At 32.5% G+C, this 19,382-nt stretch overlaps 1 protein-coding gene across 3 annotated transcripts; it reads left to right on the forward strand.

Annotated features, from left to right (window-relative positions):
- Positions 1 to 2,257: 2,257 nt before the first annotated feature.
- LOC132733573 (inverted formin-2-like) lies at positions 2,258 to 19,000 on the forward strand. 3 transcript variants are annotated; one of them, XM_060720230.1, is made up of 14 exons: positions 2,258 to 2,524; positions 6,371 to 7,479; positions 9,657 to 9,772; positions 10,694 to 10,853; positions 11,439 to 11,611; positions 12,316 to 12,389; positions 13,247 to 13,827; positions 14,040 to 14,197; positions 14,406 to 14,570; positions 15,042 to 15,299; positions 16,155 to 16,336; positions 16,813 to 16,933; positions 17,467 to 17,713; positions 18,248 to 19,000. In XM_060720230.1, the coding sequence occupies exons 2-14, from the start codon at positions 6,390 to 6,392 to the stop codon at positions 18,364 to 18,366; spliced, it is 3,444 nt and encodes a 1,147-aa protein (XP_060576213.1). In that variant the 5' UTR covers positions 2,258 to 2,524; positions 6,371 to 6,389; the 3' UTR covers positions 18,367 to 19,000. The 3 variants fall into 3 exon arrangements, with proteins under 3 accessions (XP_060576213.1, XP_060576214.1, XP_060576216.1); XM_060720231.1 differs by lacking the exon at positions 2,258 to 2,524 and adding an exon at positions 4,102 to 4,122; XM_060720233.1 differs by lacking the exons at positions 2,258 to 2,524; positions 6,371 to 7,479 and adding an exon at positions 6,194 to 6,305.
- Positions 19,001 to 19,382: the final 382 nt, after the last annotated feature.

Raw genomic sequence — 19,382 nt, forward strand, 5'->3', positions numbered from 1 at the left:
ATTTAAGTACATGAAACTGTAAGCGACCACGTATATACTTGTATTAATTAAGCGACCAATATATTGATAAAGGATCGGGTCTCATAGAGAGGTAGGTAACCCAAATATTATTTTTATTTATTTTTTGAACGACACGAAATATGCATTGCAAAACACGACATCTTAAGTGTCGTATTTTTGCCCGATTGTGTCGTCTTTTTTTGTGTGTGTGTGTGTGTGTGTGTTTTTTGGTTTTTCGTCTTGAGAACGCAATAATGTGCAAATTTTCATGGCGAAAATAATGCGACGTGGCGTGATCAGCCACCATATGTTGCAGACCAGTTTCAATATACTGACCAGTATAGCTGTTTCGGATAAATTATTGCTACATGTAACTTGCAAAAATTAGTGAGTTTCTGATGAGAATCTATATAGAACATGTAGAATAGGACATATGTCCCAGATAGAGATTGACCACAAATAAATTCCACAAGTTGAATAGTAAACTGTTGATGACAAAGACTAATGTAATTCCCCAAAATGGATTTCAACTCGCAATCAACGACGTCATAGACAACTTTATCCCCATACGCACGAAGATAACTTAACTTGTAAATTTATTCCTTGGATTGTGATTTATATGTGTCAATAACATTTGGGAAGTCTGGCTTAAGGTATTTATTAATGAAATGAAAAGCATATCATAACAGTCAAACAATTAATGGAAAAATGAGTCTATATATTATTCACATTGCTATTGTAATTTCTTGCATCGCAATGGAATAATGTAGCGAAACTCATTTAAGGCGAACTCGTGAATTTTGTGTACGCTAGCTATATCCGATGTTTCTTATAGCCAATACAAGGAATAAGTAAATTTTAAAAACCTCTATATAGCGAACAAAACAGTATATATAAAGCGAGTAACTTACATTGATAAACAGAATTATGATAATTTTCCTTGTCATATAAAAACGTGGTCTGGTAATATTTAAATCATTTTTCAAAGTTTCTATAAACATCTTATTACAGTGGTAAATTGGTGTTTGCGACCTATTATGAGTTTCTTAAGCATAACCGAATTAACACTGTAAGCATTGCAAATATTAAAAAAAGAAAAGAAATGTCGATAGAACAGCGTAATCGACTATTCCCCAGGGCTTGATAGTAAAAGAAGAGTCTTATTAACAAAGAAGACTAAAAATCAAATATTGTACGGGACATAGAACTTTAAGAGTTTTGGATATTGACCAAAAAATTGTTAAGTTGACAAAGGCCTTATTTCATTCAAAATCCATGCTAGAGTTATTGGTCTTAGAAAGTGATTATGAATTACAATAAAAAAAAGCATGAATAAAGTTTCAAGTGAATACCATTAATAGTTTTACTAAAGATTAATGTTGCAAACAAAACCTAAACCAAGGTAGCATTTTCAAATTCCACGCTAGAGTTATAGGCCTTGGAATGTGACCTCCATTTATGACCACAAAGACGTGTATAAAGTTTCAAGTGAATACCGTAAGTAGTTTTGAAGATATTGATGCTGTATGCAATACTTTAACAAAGAATTATCTAAGTTAGAAGGGGCCAGAATTCTGTCAAAACCCAAGCTAGAGTTATGGGTATTGGATCGTGACCTAATATCACGGTCTGAAATGAAGTTACAAGGAAATATATTAAGTGGTTGATTAGATATGATGTTACATGCAGAACTAAAACAAAGATTGTAATGCCGACGCCAACGCGGATGCCCGGGTCGATCGGAACGTCCACTGACTGACAGAAAGGGCCGAAAAGTTGCGATTGGGATAGCTCTACTATTATTCGAAAGGAGACCAGACATGTTCCAGACATACATATATACAATGATTTTGACATGCTATATTATGATATAATCAATTAATCACTGTAGTTCAGCATGAAGTAAACTGCGGTCAAATGTCAACTTAAGGAAGATAAAAAAAAGAAGTAAAAAGGATGCTTATTATAAACTTGTATTGTGCTGTTCAAACAAAAAAAAACTATGAAAAGAGTTATATTTTCAAGAAACCTGTCCTAGACCGTTCAATTTTAACAGGAGCATTATCTTTAAGAAACACCCATGTCCTTGATTTTATTTAATGAGTAGCTTTCATCAACTGCATTTGGGCGTCTCCACTCTCATAATGACAGAGCACGTTACGCGTTTTTCCATTTTATAAAAGTTATTTATAAATCACTTAAATAGTTACGTTTTCGTATATAATGTATTGTATCATTTGTTCATCCACAGGAAAACAGTAATTTCAAATTCTAATTGTCAAGTACATTAGAATAACAAAATGCTTGTCAGAATCCGGTGTTTGAGGAAGTAAATACGGACACATGTATACCAATGACTTACAATCATCTCGGATATCTTACTTTACAAAGTTATCGTGTTAAAAGCAGGACTCGAAAAATGGAAGTTTATATTGTCCGTTGTTGCTTATATTACACTGGCTAGTGCCTTGCTCTCTTTTGGAAGATTTAAATCAAGTTACCGCGACAATTTTTCGGTTAATTGGTAAGTTGTATTTTTACTATTGTATCATTTTTTGAGTATTTATCTCTGTGTATTTTTACGTTGCAATTGAATAACTAACTATTCATTTTCTTATTCATCAAATAGCTCTGTTTTGTTTAAATGTCAAGAAAACGTACATTTTCTTTTGTTTTTGTGTATTTTTTGTTAACTTTACAGACTTTTCTACGCTTCTAATGACACTGAGAAGATTAGTCGTTCAGTATAAATACTCGAACATGTGATTTGACAAACCGGATCCAGGATTTCATTATAATATGAGCCGGGTCACGACAAAACCAACATAATGGGTTTGCGACCAGCATGGATCCAGACCAGCCTGCGCATCTGCACAGTCTGATCAGAATCTATGCTGTTCGCTATCAGTTTCTTTACTTGTTATAGGGTCTGTAAGCGAACAGCATGGATCCTGATCAGACTGCGCGGATGCGCAGACTGGTCTGGATCCATGCTGGTCGCAAACCCATTATGTTGGTTTTGTCGTGACGCGGCTCAATTATAATAAACACCATTTATTAGTTGAAACATTTTTTATTGCATTCAATACAAGTTTACAAACATATATACAAATAATGAGTATATATTTCAAAATGCGAATGGGTTGGGCAACAAGTTCTTACAACATTAATTAATTAAGCCCTTCCCACCATTTATTTTTTGCCTTTATGAATGACTGAGCAATAATTAAATAAATAAATAAGTAAATAAATAAATAAATAAATAAATAAATAAAAACGACAAATTAAATAGAAACATATTTCAGTCTGAACGTTAAAATAAAGCCATTAAATGTACCTTAACATCTACATGTATATGTTTTCAAATCCTACATCATTATTATATGCATGCATGAATTATTTAAAAAAAAAATGAACAGTTTATTTTCCTTGTTTCTGTGTCACATAACAATAATACGAAACATCTTTTGTTTTTATCTTTTTATAATCGTCTTGATCTTTTCACCTTCGACAGATGTAACAACCAGATCAAAGGAGTCGTGCAAAATCGGCAAACTTCGTAATTCTCCGTGTTTTATTAGAGTTGTTGGTCTAGCTATGCCGGAAGTTCACGATAGAATGACTCGTAGATCTTCACTTGCTTTTGAGTGTTCCAAATATCAGATCTAGTTTTATATGCTGGATTATCTTAGATCCATTGGAGATGATAACAAATATAAAAAAAACAACAAAGAGTGTTTCATTATATTCGCATATTTTCCTTTTTTACTAAACTAGATAGGAACTTAAAAGTATAAATATTCAATGACGACATTTTTCTGATAAATCTAAACAGTTAAAATATTTAAATTAATTTTTTTCCCCAAAAAATGACAAATAAATCTTTAGCTAGGATTTTTTCTCTCTAATTTCATATAAAAAAATCAACGGGGATCTTTAACGTAATGTAACGTACAATTGTGTAAGACTATAAATATTATAGTATACTACTTATTGTTTATTACAAATATCAATCACTTGTCATCGGACACCGTGTCTATGTGTTAGCGTACACCGTAAATAACGTTCCGCATTCAAAAATATCATGGGGTTAACGTTGGGATATAAATCAATGTTAAACATGTAAGTGTACATTACTTTTTCTTTGTATAATATTTACATGGGAATTGTATAAGATTTACATTGGAATTACATAATTTATATAAAAACAACTGCGTTGAAAGGAATTACATGGACCGCAATTAATTAACAAACATGAACAATAACTGTACAGTACACTTGATATTTTGCTTGAACATTTTATATAAAGAACTGACTACGTACCGTGTTTATTTTCTGTATGCACGTACTATATTTCACAAAGATAATGTTTATTTAAAACAGGAGAACATATTCCACACTATAGTGATAAGATAAAATAAGCAATTGTGATCATGTTGCAGCGTCCGTGGTCGAGTGGTTAAGGTCGTTGCATTAACCCATTTGTCACTCGTCGCCGTGAGCCCGAATCCCGCCTGGGACTTTGGGTACTTTTATGTACTTACGGAACGTCGGCAGTTCTACTAAGGTGCCTTTTAGGGCCTGAAATAATAACTTAGGGGCACCTGAGGTCTTCCTCTACCTGTAAGACTGGAAAGTCGCCATATGAACGTTACTATTTTGGTGCGACGTAAAACCCAACCAAATTAAGTCTTTATGACAGGTTATATTGTCCTATATAAACGGTTGTTTGTATATATATATATATTCAAACACATTCCTCCATTTACGGGGCATCGGTCTATTTGAGACCATACTTGTGGGGTGTATATTTAATGTGGGGCATACATAAGGCCTCGCAACTCTGGCATGTTTAAAACGATGTATGGGGGCGTAGGCTACCCTTCTAACATAGTGCCCGTAGGCCGGTTTTAGTAGTAAATGATATATGTCCCACAAATGTGTATATTTATTATGGGGTTTTATGTTATTGGTCAATATGTTTTCACCTATGGTAAAATCAAATATATAGTTTATATATATAACTTAGTACCCCTTAGTTCTGTTGTATGGAAATGTTCATTATAGGCCTATATAGTGGCGTATATAAAAATTGACTGCATGAAATAATGCCACTCAACTCGGTCTTATATATGGGCCCCGTAAGTGAAGATATGTGTGAATATATATATATATATATATTATGTACTTACGGAACGTCGGCAGTTCTACTAAGGTGCCTTTTAGGGCCTGAAATAATAACTTAGGGGCACCTGAGGTCTTCCTCTACCTGTAAGACTGGAAAGTCGCCATATGAACGTTACTATTTTGGTGCGACGTAAAACCCAACCAAATTAAGTCTTTACGCAAACAAGTCCATGGGGTTATACAGGATTTTGGCAGTCTAAGTTTTAATACTGGACCAAATGTAAAGTATATCAAAAATATAATTGTTAATTATCAACGTACTCATGTGCGAGCGTTTCTGACGTATTCAACGTTGTTTGTACGTATAAAACTAATTACCACATTAACGGCTCTAATGGGTTGTAAAAGGCTGTTTTATTTTTATATATATATATATATATATATTAGTGTCCAACTTTATTTGTCATCCAATGAAAACGCTGCATTTCTTAAAAAATTCTCTGTGTTAATTTTCACAGAAGAAAAAAAGTCGATACTAGGCCTATATAAAATTCATTTTTCATAGTGCTATCTCTCCCGTCGAAGTTTCTAATTTCTGTAAAGAACAGCACAGATGAACACTACCATATACTTAAATCAGGCCCACGCAAACAAGTCCATGGGGTTATACAGGATTTTGGCAGTCTAAGTTTTAATACTGGACCATATGTAAAGTATATCAAAAATATAATTGTTAATTATCAACGTACTCATGTGCGAGCGTTTCTGACGTATTCAACGTTGTTTGTACGTATAAAACTAATTACCACATTAACGGCTCTAATGGGTTGTAAAAGGCTGTTTTATTTTCAAAGCGTACTATATAAACAATGACAAAGTTTCGGTATAACTTTAATAACAAGCTACTTCCCGTGTGAATAAATAAATTTATATTTGGTCACTTGAAACCTGCCCTATGCATTAGATATTGCCAATAATATTTAATGATTCAAACAGCGTAATTATTCGAAGTCTATATATATTGATTACGTAATTATGTAATTCGGAAAAAAATCTCTTGTTTTGGTTTCACTTTAACAAATGAACTAAAGAAGGGTGGTATTGTTCTAGAGACTGATACAGTTGAACATTGATACAGTTGAACATTGAATGGATATCAACTAAGGAGTGTGTTAGCGGTAACGTTATTAAGTTATATTATTTTTTACTTTTCAATGATAAATAAATTCATTACTATTTGTAGGTTTTAAAGCCATTCCACCATGCTGAAATTAAGGCAAACTCTGGACCGTATCCGGCACCGTCCGCAAGATGCAACCGGAACTTCTCGATCACACCATCGGAAATTTCCAAACCTTCGGAAAAAACTACATTTTTTGTCTAAGCTTAAACCTAGCAAGAAATCCAAACATGCCAAAAATGACAAACAAACTGACAAGAATGGCTCGTGTGTTGAACTACAGGGATCCAAATCAGAGGAAGACATCATTAAACAAGATACAAAGGGAACGCTTGATAATGATAAAGAATCAAAGGAGATTGCAGCAGATGCGAACGATAATAACGAAAATAAAGTAACAATAACTGTTGAATGTCACGATGACACCGACGATAAGGATAATATCCTGAGAAACAACCGCTCAGTAGAATCGCTCTTTGACCAATTATCTACTGCATCAATTGGGACAAGAGATCATACTCGTGCTAGCATGATCTCACAAAGATCTATGTCGAATTTTTCAATGCTCAGTTTCAAACAGGAACCAATAAAACGCACAGTTTGGACACAAACTGATCTTGTAGAGAATGCTATGCAATCAAACTCTGTGGATGATCTAGCAAAAGAGGATGCGGACGACCTAGCTAGAGAGGATGCGGACGAAAGCAAGGAAACAGTAAAAACTGAAGCCACATGTTCCGATGATTATATGACACCATGGTCTAGTGTAGATTTCGGGATTGATGACGTGTTTCATAGAGAGCCTGTGGTGAATCCAAAACTTGCTTCAATTAGAGACCGGATTGTAGAACGCTTAAAGTTTCCAAAACTAGATCATAGTGACCCAGAAGTAGTAGTTGATCTTCTGAAATATTCAAAAGTACCATTCCTTATTGTTTTAAACAGTAAAATCTCAAAAGAAGGCGGTTCGTTCAATGAGGAGTTCATAGCATGTCGCGGGCTTGACTTATTACTGGAGCAAATGGAGTTTCTCGCCTGTGCGGGATTGGTGACGTTGTTTGACGTCACGAAGATGACGTTATTATCGGAATGTGCAACTTCACTTGTCAACTCGGCATCGGGGAAGGACTTTTTCATTAACCATTGGGAATACGTTATCTGCCTCGTAAGAGGTTAGTATTTATAATTTCAAAAGTCTCTATATTTATACTGATTGTTCATTGAATAAGCAATATTTTATTATTACCCTATTGTACATTTTCATAAATATCGGATCTATCTCACCATATAAGACATTACAGATATAATTATCGTTTTACCTGCGACAGTTCAAGGATATGCATGCAGTGATATTATGTAACCAGATATTCAAATAATGACTTTAATTTATTTACTTTTGACAATTTCAAATAAAAGGAAAAGGCATTTAAAATCTTAAGGACATTTTCCTGTCTAATGTCAACACATTACATTTCAGCAAAATCTGCAAAATATTTATTTCACCATATAATAACTTGTTTGTTATAATCATTTGATAAAAATCTACAAAAGTAATGGGCGACTATCTCAAGGCATTACATCCGTAACCAATTAAGCTATGATTTTAGTGATTGATTTTAAGGCTGTGACTTATTGATGTTTACTTTGACTGTTTATTTTTGTAGTGGTATTGTCACACAACTTGATATGAAACGAATCACGACAAATGCTATAAAAATATATATTTTTATTTTACCTATACAATTTATGTTCCTATTTCACGTATTAATACTCGTCGATAGCTTGTCATTAAATATTGTCATCCAATAGTTTACATTAGGCAATTGACCAGACTAACGTAGTTATTTAGTCATATATGAGGCAAAATATCTTAAGCTATGAGTCATATTGGCCATGTTTTTTTTCTATCTATAAACAATGATCACTTCATGTACGCAAAAGTATTGGTCTGTGAACACGTTATTGTATTAAGAATCATTATATATATCAAATACATCTAACCAATCGACAATCTGCCTTTGTACCTCGTGACCATTCAATATATTCCCGTATTGGATCCAAAAATATATTATTTTCATATTGGACGGTTTGGTACATGTGCACTAAACGACCGTACATATATTTTGACGTGACGTCATTTGCGTTATATAAACATAGCGTTAAATTTTAGCGTTATACTATTGTTAATGTGATAATTGAGATAAGGGGTGTCAATGTGATATTTTTCGAATTTACTGTTATATAATTATGACGTTTATTAAACAGATATTAATGATAAACGTAAGTATCAATGCATTCTTGAACTCACAGAAAATAATAAATAAATAAATAACGTCTAAAACGTATTCGTTGTATCAGTCAAATCCTAAAACTTAGGTAGAATCTTTGTATACAACAAAAACATTCATGAATTATTACATTTTCTTCTAAAAAATCTGATAGGGGTCACAGGGCTATTATTGATGATGGTAGTAGTGGTGGTGGTTTTGGTGGTTATATTGATGGTGTTGATGATAGTGGTAGTGGTTTTGTTGTTGATAATGGTGGTGGTGTGTGTTGATGATGATATTGGTGGTGTTTTTGTTGGGGTGATGATGATGATGATATTTCAAATTAAACGAAAGATATATAATAAAAAGGTTATTATACATTAACTGTACAATAAGGAATATATTTGGACTTGTACACAGTGTGAAAAGTCATATTGGTCCAACTATATTCCCATATTGTACGGTAAAATGTATAATAACCTATAATTATCAGTACATCAGATGTTAAGGCATATTAATACATTCATTAAACATAAATCATTTCGTCATTATTTTATTTTACTTATTGAAACTAGAAATGTTTTACTGAATTTTATATATCTAGGGTAAAGTACTCATACTTTTTTTTCAAATTGGAGACTGCATATCAAAAGTTGAAAGAAAGTTTTAAATATTTGAAAGTTTTTTTTTAATAATTTCTTACAAATCCGACTCAAGGACTATGAATGACTCATTCATTCGTATAAGCGAATTTTTATAACTCATCTTAGATTTTAAACTAAATGTTTGCAGACAGAACGATCCGCATATATCAAGGCTAATTCAACCCGAATTTACATAAAAAACATCAACAATAATAAATTGGCAATTCGTTTTAATTAATAAATTTGGTTTAAGTCACATCATAGATACACTTTCAGAAAAAAACCTATGAAACATCCCCATGAGCATTCATATTAATTAAAAATAATTTTATAAAAAAAAAAAAAAGGGAGATAAGAAAACGAAAATTTAGATAGATACAACATGTACTCATACATAACAAATCTACAGTATGATTTGTTTTCGTATTTTTTCAGCATTAGAGACCAAACATGTAATGGTGAAGATACAGATATTTGAGTTATTGTCGGCATTGTGTGTCTACTCGAAAGATGGCTATTACCTGACACTGGAGGCTCTAGAAAGATACAGGGTATGTCTGACAGTATAGAAAAAAAATCTACAAAACTACAATATTATAAGGACTTGTTTATAAAAGCACATAATGATATATAATGTATAAACAATTTACAATATCAAATATTTTGTCACAACGAGTTTATATACGAGTAGCACACCATTGCCTTTTAGATGATGAGCTACAATAACTTATATGTGAACTGTAGTTTTAAAAACACTGTGGGAATTATCTGTGTCGTGAAAAAAGAAGATTCACTCTTTCTATTAGACAAACTTTATAATTTGAATGATAATAACACATATATTTATGGTAGACATAAAACTTATTTCCTTTCGTTTTCTTTGTAACATTTACACCATAGTTATTTATAATTATTATATTGCGTACATATGATTCGACGATAAATATACTTCTCAACGGATGAAAATAATACATTGTGAATTTGTAATTTTCATGACAGCATTATGATGTAATAGCAGTCTGAATCATCGGTTTAAAGATGAGTTCATCAATTGAAATCCAATTCATAATAATAAGTGATGAATCATTTTTAAGTAGTTTTAAAACTTTGTGTAGATATACATGTCTGCAAATCTCATGTAATTTTGTTGTGATTAATGCTTCCGTGGGATCACACTTTCTTCAGATTTTTTTACCTTATACAATAACATAACTGGTCATTTAAGCCACGTCACGACAAAACCAACATAGTGCGTTTGCGACCAGCATGGATCCAGACCAGCCTGCGCATCCGCGCAGTCTGATCAGGATCCATGCTGTTCGCTTACCAACCCTATAACAAGTAGAGAAACTGATAGCGAATAGCATGGATCCTGATCAGACTGCGCGGATGCGAAGGCTGGTCTGGATCCATGCTGGTCGCAACCCATTATGTTGGTTTTGTCGTGACGCGGCTCATTTTTTATGTTTCAGCTTTGGCAGAAAATGCGATTCCGAATGGGTTTACTGGTGAATGAAGTCAGGCATTCTGAACTTGCTGCCTACAAGACAATCATCATGGCTCTCATTAACGCTATCATTTTCGCAAATGAAAACATTAAAGATAGGGTTCGAGTCCGGAACGAGTTTCTCGGTAAATATAAAACAATGTTTGTGTATAAACGTAAGCCTTGATGTAAGTTAAAACTTAAGCTTACTGGATAAAACACTTTCTATGCAAATGTGATAATTGAAGTAAAACACGTTTTCTAAGCAAATGTGATAATTGAAATGAAAACACCCTCTAAGCAAATGTGATAACTATATAAGCAAAGATGACCATATAAGATTATTGTGATATCTTTATCAAGCATGGATTGCAAATGAGTTTGGTTAAATAATTTCTATGAAAAAATTGTTTAAACCAGCGAGTTCATGATTTGTTTTTACTTAAAAGGTGTAATGCTAAGAAAAGAAATTAAACTTTATAGAACTTTGATTGAGACACATCAGTCCTTTAGAGAAAAGCCATAATCTCTTTGGATTCGAATCCTAATATACGCTTAGGATTGTTTCAGATCATGAAGCTACCTAGGAAGCTTACAGAAGCACAGTAGTAAAGCTAGAAAGTATTCGTAAGACCTTTCATTATAAGTGCCATGGTCATATACCCATAAAATGATAATAATTGAAAAAAAAAGCATTTCATTTTGAACGATAAATTTTAAAACAATTGCAGATTTGAACCTGCAGGATACAATCAGCAGTTTGAGATGCGAGGACGATCCTGATTTACTGGTTCAGTGTGACGTGTTCGAAGAAGAATATCATGCCGACACAGAAGCTGTTATGGAGAGCAAAACAACTGAAATGAATGACATAAACTCCGTTTTTACTGCGGTCCATGAAAAAGTAATACGTTTGAAATTGTCTTTGATTTCTCAGTAGTCTTTAAAGATAATAATAGGTTTTTTTCTTAATAAATAGATTGTATATAAGGTAAAAATAGACCGTTTTATTTATTATATAAACCACACGTTTTAAGAAGCAAGTTCATTTATTTCACATTCTTACAGAAATCTTAGGATAGTTTTATAGAAAAGAGTTTTATTAAACTTGTCTTACAAAAGAGTTTCTTTTCATTTTTTGTTTTCTGAATCATTTTTGTTGAACCGTTAAGACTTTAGCTATAGTAAAGGTATTATCGAATACAACAAACCTGAGTTTAAGTCAGTGAAGGGAGTAGGAAATTTGGTGGAGGGTTTTGTGTGATAGTGATTGCAATAATTAATTTTAATTTTTATCAATTGTCTTATTCAGATTTAGAAATAGTCGCTTATGAATTTTTTTTAAAAAGCTCGGAAGGAGCAATGTAGGAAGGATGGTTTCTATTTAAAGTTTTCATTATCGTCTAAAGCGTCAAACTAACTTAATCATTGACAAACACAATCAAATTAAGGTCAGGTTATTGGATGAAAAAATAAGACTGTGACTTATACTTGTTAACAGATACACATTGTTTTTTTATTATTTAAAAGTGACTTTTAACATTTATAAGTTTTATCAATAAGTTTCAACCAGTAATAGTTTTACAGTAATATTGATATTTTAAACAGTTTCAAGGGACTCCTCACGACACAATGCTGCTCACTGTGCTACAGTCTTTACTCGACGATGGGAACGCACACAGGTACAGAACGTTTGTTTAGAATAGTATATAAGAACCATATTTGCTATAGAACTAAGATCTAAAAACATCCGTCATTCAATAACTCTTATAAAATATGGCCAGTCCTATATTTAGTAGAAAGCGTCGGATAGATAGGCTTCTTTTCTCCTAGTGATACAGGCGTCTACTAGTTTTTTTATAAGGCACGTAAGATGTCGGAATATGACAAACGTATGATGGATGTATTACCTTATTTCTTCATAACACATATTATATCGAATTAAATTATAAAGGCATATTTTTAATAATAATAACATTTCATTTCTGAGATACACGGCACTTCATATAAAATAACATCTGTTACAAAAAGGACATTAACAATTTCTGTTAAACAACTAATATTTACATTTTTCCTGACAAATATATGGCACATTCCATACAAATTGTTATGAAATTCATATAAGATAGAGAAAAATCAGAATCCCTAAAGAAATCCCAATACAGCAAAATTGAAAATGTTGCACGATCGGTTGATTGAGTCTGTTCATGGAAGGTGCTAGAAGTGCAAGTCGACACACCCTAGCACAGGCTTACGCAGAATTCAACATTTAAATACAGAAATTGTGACATTCTGAATTTAGAAACATTCACAGATAAAACTGGTTTTAATTGCATACGACTGAGTTAAGTCTTTTTGAAGATGTGAAATATTTACATCTAAAGTACATCTTGCTTTAAAGTGCACACATTTGATATCTGGCATAGGGAATGTATAGACGTGAAATTATAAAAACTGAATGAATTAAATAACCATTTAGTTCTTTTCAAATGCCGATGTAAGGTTAATTATGATTTAATACTGTTCTTTTTGGTTTTAGTGACAGGATGTTGACACATTTAGAGAAAATGACACAACAAAGTAATGCATTTGATGAATGTGATGCAGCAGAAACGGCAACGCCAATTAGCAAAGATGAAACAAAGGAAATGAATGATTCTGCCGTCCAAACAGAACTAACATTAAAAGATATATTGATACGCTCTGAAACACCGTCTGCAATAGAAGGGTGTAATGCAACATCTGTGCCACAGGCACCTCCTTTGCCACCTTTGGCTGGAGTTCCAAATGCTCCTCCTCCGCCACAACCACCACCGGCTCCACCGTTACCTGGAACATCAAATATCCCTCCACCACCTCCACTTCCACAGGCACCCGGAGTACCAGTACCGCCACCCCCACCTGGTGTACCATTACCACCCGGTGTACCTGCCCCACCACCCCCACCAGGAGCACCACCCGCACCAGGAGCACCGCCACCACCTCCTGGTGCACCTATGTTCGGAATGCCAGCAGCAACTCAAAACGGTCCACCGCCACCAAAACCAATTGAGACACCAACTCCTTTTAAGAAAATGAGAACATTAACATGGAACAAGATCCCAGTTTATGCTTTCAAGAGTAAGTTAAATCAACATTTGTATTAACATTTATGAACAAAACGAGTTATTGTCGAGTTTGATATCAAGTTTTTACTGTATGTGTACCAAATTTTTTTATCTTTAATAAATAAAAAAAAATCTTTAAATCTATTTAGACTACCAAATAACTTATATACATGTATTTTGAAACGAATAAGAATTCAAATAATAACCGTGCGTGATATTTTTCAGAGGAAAGCATTTGGAACCAGGTTCTGAACATGAAAGATAAAATCGACCTTGATTACACAAAAGTAGAAGAAATGTTTTCCCAGAAAGAAATAGCTGCTCCAAAACAACATACAGACGACAGTAAAGCTCAAAATAGAACTTCTACACAGGTCCATGAGGTAATAATAATTGCAAGGCTTATGAATATTTTTAAACAACATTTGTCTACCTTTGGCTGTGTACCATGCATTAAGCATATTGGCATCATATTCACAGATAGATAGCAATGCATATGAATCTATTATCTATGAAGTTATTGAAAATTATCAACAAAGTTATGACAACAAATTGAAATGTTTAACTATATATTATCCATTTTAAACATAGGTAACACTTTTTGACCCAAAGAAGGGCATGAATCTGAACATATTTCTGAAGCAGCTCCGAAAACCAAACGACGTTGTTATCAAGCAAATTAAAGAAGGTGATGCTAAAAATCTTGGTATAGAAAAGCTTAAGGGCCTGATGAAACTTCTGCCGCTGCCAGATGAGGTAAATATTGTTTAAAGTTTTAAAAAGTTATTAAAATTTCTAATTCTGTATTATTTGTATAATGCAATACCTGGTTATCAATTCTTTTATTTATATTTCAGACAATTGCTACGTGTTTGTTTACATACATTACTTTTGTTTTTTTTACATGTACATGAGAGTCAAAATCTGGTTATTAATTTTTACATAGTGAATTATTTTAGTAATTTGTAACATAAGCAAATCAACAAACATATTATAGTCAAACGCAATTTTATACTGTAGTAATGGTCTGACATGTTTGAATCTGGTTGACATTGTTCTATTTAAACTGTTCATCTGTATTTGATGACATACTAAAGGTCTTTCTAATACGTTCAAAAAGGCTTACATACTTATGTCATATATATACTTATATGTGATTTCACTGCACTTCAGAAATAATTTCAAATTTCAATATATAAGTCGCTTATAGCTCATGATGTCTTACAGATTGAGATGATTCGAGGGTACGAGGGAGATACGGAGAGACTTGGTCAGGCAGAAAAGTTTTTTCATCAATTGATACAGTTACCTGACTTTAAGCTTAGAATCGAAATGATGCTTTTAATAGAGGATTTCAATTCACAAGTTGGCACAATTCGTCCAAATATCCAAGTGTTAACATCTCTCTGCACCAAGTTAATGGACAATGAGTCATTAAGAGGGTTCTTAAGATTTGTCCTTCATGCTGGTAACTTTATAAACAAGGTAATTATCACCATTAATGTACTATTTAAATAATTATTTTTCTAAAATTAGTACAATGAAAATCAACACGTCAAAACTGTAAACTGTTTTTTCATTGTCCCTGTCAGTGGACTAAAATACAAACTTCAAGCTGCAGCTCACACCACTATCAACGTAAAAAACTGACACCTCTTTTAAATATCTTGATAATTATGTCCTTATATTAATATACCTGGTTCGATTTATCATAAATCTAATCGATTCGACGAATATATGCAAACGTATCATGTCAATGAAATATGTCTGGAATTAAATGGTAATGAAGACAAACAATTCTGTTAACAAATAGAGAAAATAAGAATCCCTAACGAAAGCCCAACGCGTCAAAATTGAAAATGTTGCAGGCTCGGTTTGATTGAGTCTGTTCAAACGTACAAAATTCACTGTTACTAATCTTTACAATGTACTTTTTGACTCGCAAAGAAGTTTATTTTGAGTAGTGCCTACGTTAAACCAACATGTGTTTAACTATTAATTCTATCTGTTATGTATACTTAGGCATATATTTGCAAAACATCTGTTACTAAAGCACGACAGGTTTTCCCTCCGTAGACAGTTTCTGTTGATTAAAAAAGTAACTTGTCAAAATGAAAAAAAAGACACAATAATTTTTGCTGAGCTCATTTAAGATTATCATGAATAGCATCGATTTAAGTTGACTCAGAGTCACGGATTAACATCAATCATCAAGCTTTTCTCAACAAATCTCACACGAGTGTCGTGTATCACTGTTTGTTTTAAAAAGAGTGCGCTACTTACTGAATTGATTCTTGTCATAATTACATCTGTTTTCACTAATTTATAAAATGATTTCAGGGAAGCAGCGCTGGAGGGGCAATAGGTATTCGTGTAGGTTCACTCAATAAATTGCTGATGACAAAGTCTAATACAGCGAAAATGACTTTGCTACATTACCTTGTCGACGAAGCTCAAAAGAAAAACAAAGATTCACTTACATTTGTCGGAGATTTGTTGGAACCTCTACAACAAGCATCAAGGTCTGTTCATTTTAATGTCTAATCAAAACAGATTGTGAATGATGTATCCTTTAGTATGTCACTTATAAATCTCACAGACCTTATTTTTATACTTTACTTGCTTCTGTAGAAAGTAAATCTTAAAAATCAAAAATAAATAACATACTGTTGTTACAAATTCAAATTTATTAAGCTTAACATATATTTAGTGTTTGAGGATTGCAGTATTTCAAATGAATCGTAACACATTTACTTTGGTAAATGGGCAAACTGTGAAATAGTCTAGTAAATCGACTGTTTATAGAACTAATTTAAAACACTTTTATTGGAACGTATTTACAAAATTAAATTTGTCGCGCGGTAAATATGTACTACTAAACCTTAACCTTTACGTAATTTGACGTATTACAAATAATTCGCACATGCAACATAATCCTGCAACTCAACATGCTTATAATTCTTTAAAAATTGTAAAAAAATATTTTTGTTTTATTTAGGTTTAGCTTAGATGGAATTATATCAGAATTCACAAGCTTACAAAGTAATGTGCATCGTCTGAAAGGCTCATTGGAACAAGCTGAAGAGGAAGTCAAAACACAATTTTCAGGGTTTATTTCGGTAAGATTGGTAATTTGTGATAAATAACTGTTAACTAAGGAAAATAAATATTTTAATTCTTCACAAATAAAACATTAACATGAAAAGCACTTTGTATAAGTAACTCTGGCATACATTTTACTCGACGATAAATATACTTCTTCAAGAATGAAAATAAAAGCACATTCAAAGTTTTACGAAGTAGAGTGCAGAATGATATTAATTGTTTTCTTAAACAGTGTTTCAACAGAAAAAAACAACAACAACAAAAAAAAACAACAACAAAAAAACAAAAAAAACAACAACAACAACAACAACAATTAAACAGTGAAAAGAATTGTTTCAAAACGATTATACGTATTTTTCTGCTTACATATTTCGCAGCTTAGACATTGAATTTAGGTGGTGCTGCTTACGTGCCCAGTTTAACTTTATTCAATTTACTGAGGTATTCTTCCAACATCTTTAACGTTGCCATATTGCCGTAATGTGTCGATGTGACATTTAGCAATATAAAGTCAACAATCTAAATGGTACTTTTCTCAATGTTTCAGGAAGCAGAAAATGATCTGACCAGCATTGAAGGGTCGATAGACCAGATTAAAGTGCTATGTACTAAACTAGCGGTGCATTATTGCGAAAACGAAAAGACTTTTAAAGTTGATGAATTTATTGAAGCATTTAAAGATTTCTGTGAGAAAGTTAAATCATGTGAACATGAACTTGAATCTTGGCGAGTGATGGCAGAGCAAGCAGAGAAAAGACGCACAGCGCAATTTGGAAAGTCGGAGAAAAGAAAAGGTAAATAAATGATGCGTAACTTACGTTGTAGGAGGAAAGTTTAAATTAGAATATATCGGAAAATGTTTTATTCGGAAGTATGAAAACGTTATCAGTGCTACAATTGGAACCTGATTGTTATGTGTTTTTAAAAGACTAACATGCCGTTAGCACATAGAGTGCACTTGTGGTTGGGATGACACTTTACAAAATTTAACTCTATAAAATATAAAATCGATTTGGCTGTTAAAGATGTGAACGTATAAGTGTAATGATAATCATTTTGACTTATGCTATAAAAATATTTTAAGATATATGTATAGGGACATATATTAAAGGTGGTATAAGTCTTCTGAAAACAACATGAAGAAGAATAAGATTTCAATCTTTATGAATGATTTAATCCTGAAATGTATGATTTATTAAGACAAACAATAATATGATGAAGTAGTTAGTCTTGATAAAACCAATAAAAAGTGACAATAATAAATGATGCAATTAGCATTTTGCAAAAGTTAAAATGGTTGTCATTTGTTTGATTACAATTTTCTTCAGGACACTTTGGGTCTTCTAAATTGTCAGCCGACAATAAAAAACCATTTGAAAATATTGTAAACGACATTAGAAAGGGAACAGTTTTGAGGCGGCTTTCGAGCAGAAAAAAAGACAAGTAAAGATCTCAACACAGTTCTGACAATTTAACGTTATTAGCATATCTTTCTTTGCAGCTCTAGTCATGTCTAAAGAATACCTCATTGAGGCACTATTTATTGAAAATTTAATCAGATGAAATGAAATACGATAGACGTTTGATGCATAATTCCGGAACTCTACGCATTTACCACGTGATTCTAATGCTGTCGCGTAATTACCACATCAATGGTTATATCTCAGCGCGTGCGATAATCACGTGACACTTGAGTTGAATCGTTTTCTCTTCAAATTGACTGCCTGTCGCTTTTAAAACAATTATTTCCATCAATTTTCGGCGTGTTCGCAATACTTAATGTATTGGTATTACATTCCAATAATAACACCGTTTTCAAAGGTTTCACCTACTATACTTATATCATTTATATGGATATAGTGCTTGACGTAGAAGTGTTTTGTATACACAGTCTTCTACATGATCGTTAATGATGTAAAGATGTGTGACTCTCTCTCTATATATTTATTGATAAACAATCATTATTCCCTACGTCTAGTCGCAAAAGTGCTCTTGAATATTGTGTTTGTTTATTGTTGTTACATTGTTGATTTGTTTGTTTTGTTGAAATGTTTTGATATGTAAATAAAGATATAATATTATTGCGTTTGATTACTTATAAGATATTGTCCAGAAATCCTAAAGAAGAGTTTTGGACCCTTCATATGTAATTACAATGTCCTATATTAATTGATATTCTTTTGGTTCTTGTGGTTGATATAATTTTGGAAGCATGTTGAATTAAAACCACATGAATGTGTGTTTGAAACACACAAATAATTGATAGAAAAGTAAATGGTAAAAAGTAAATGATAAGGTCAGCTACATGTTTACTTGAAATTGTTCCCAATGCACAATGCATTACTGTGATATATCATACATGGAAAAAGAAAAGTGAAAGAACGGTACAAAGATTATAAAACACAATTTTCATGGTCAATTCCTATGCATAAAAACTCTAAACTGGTGTTAAATAGCCGATAA

This window comes from Ruditapes philippinarum, unplaced genomic scaffold, assembly GCF_026571515.1.
Source record: "Ruditapes philippinarum isolate M1 unplaced genomic scaffold, ASM2657151v2 ctg3542_1_1_1_1, whole genome shotgun sequence".
In the NCBI taxonomy this organism is placed as follows: domain Eukaryota; kingdom Metazoa; phylum Mollusca; class Bivalvia; order Venerida; family Veneridae; genus Ruditapes; species Ruditapes philippinarum.

What these genes read in the sequence shown, in the direction of transcription:
- LOC132733573 (XM_060720230.1), top strand. Translation starts at nt 6,390, where the DNA reads ATGCTGAAATTAAGGCAAACTCTGGACCGTATCCGGCACCGTCCGCAA. An exon ending in CTTCTACACAGGTCCATGAG is followed by an intron (nt 14,198 to 14,405) that starts GTAATAATAATT and finishes TTTTAAACATAG; the next exon opens with GTAACACTTTTTGACCCAAA. An exon ending in CCTCTACAACAAGCATCAAG is followed by an intron (nt 16,337 to 16,812) that starts GTCTGTTCATTT and finishes TGTTTTATTTAG; the next exon opens with GTTTAGCTTAGATGGAATTA.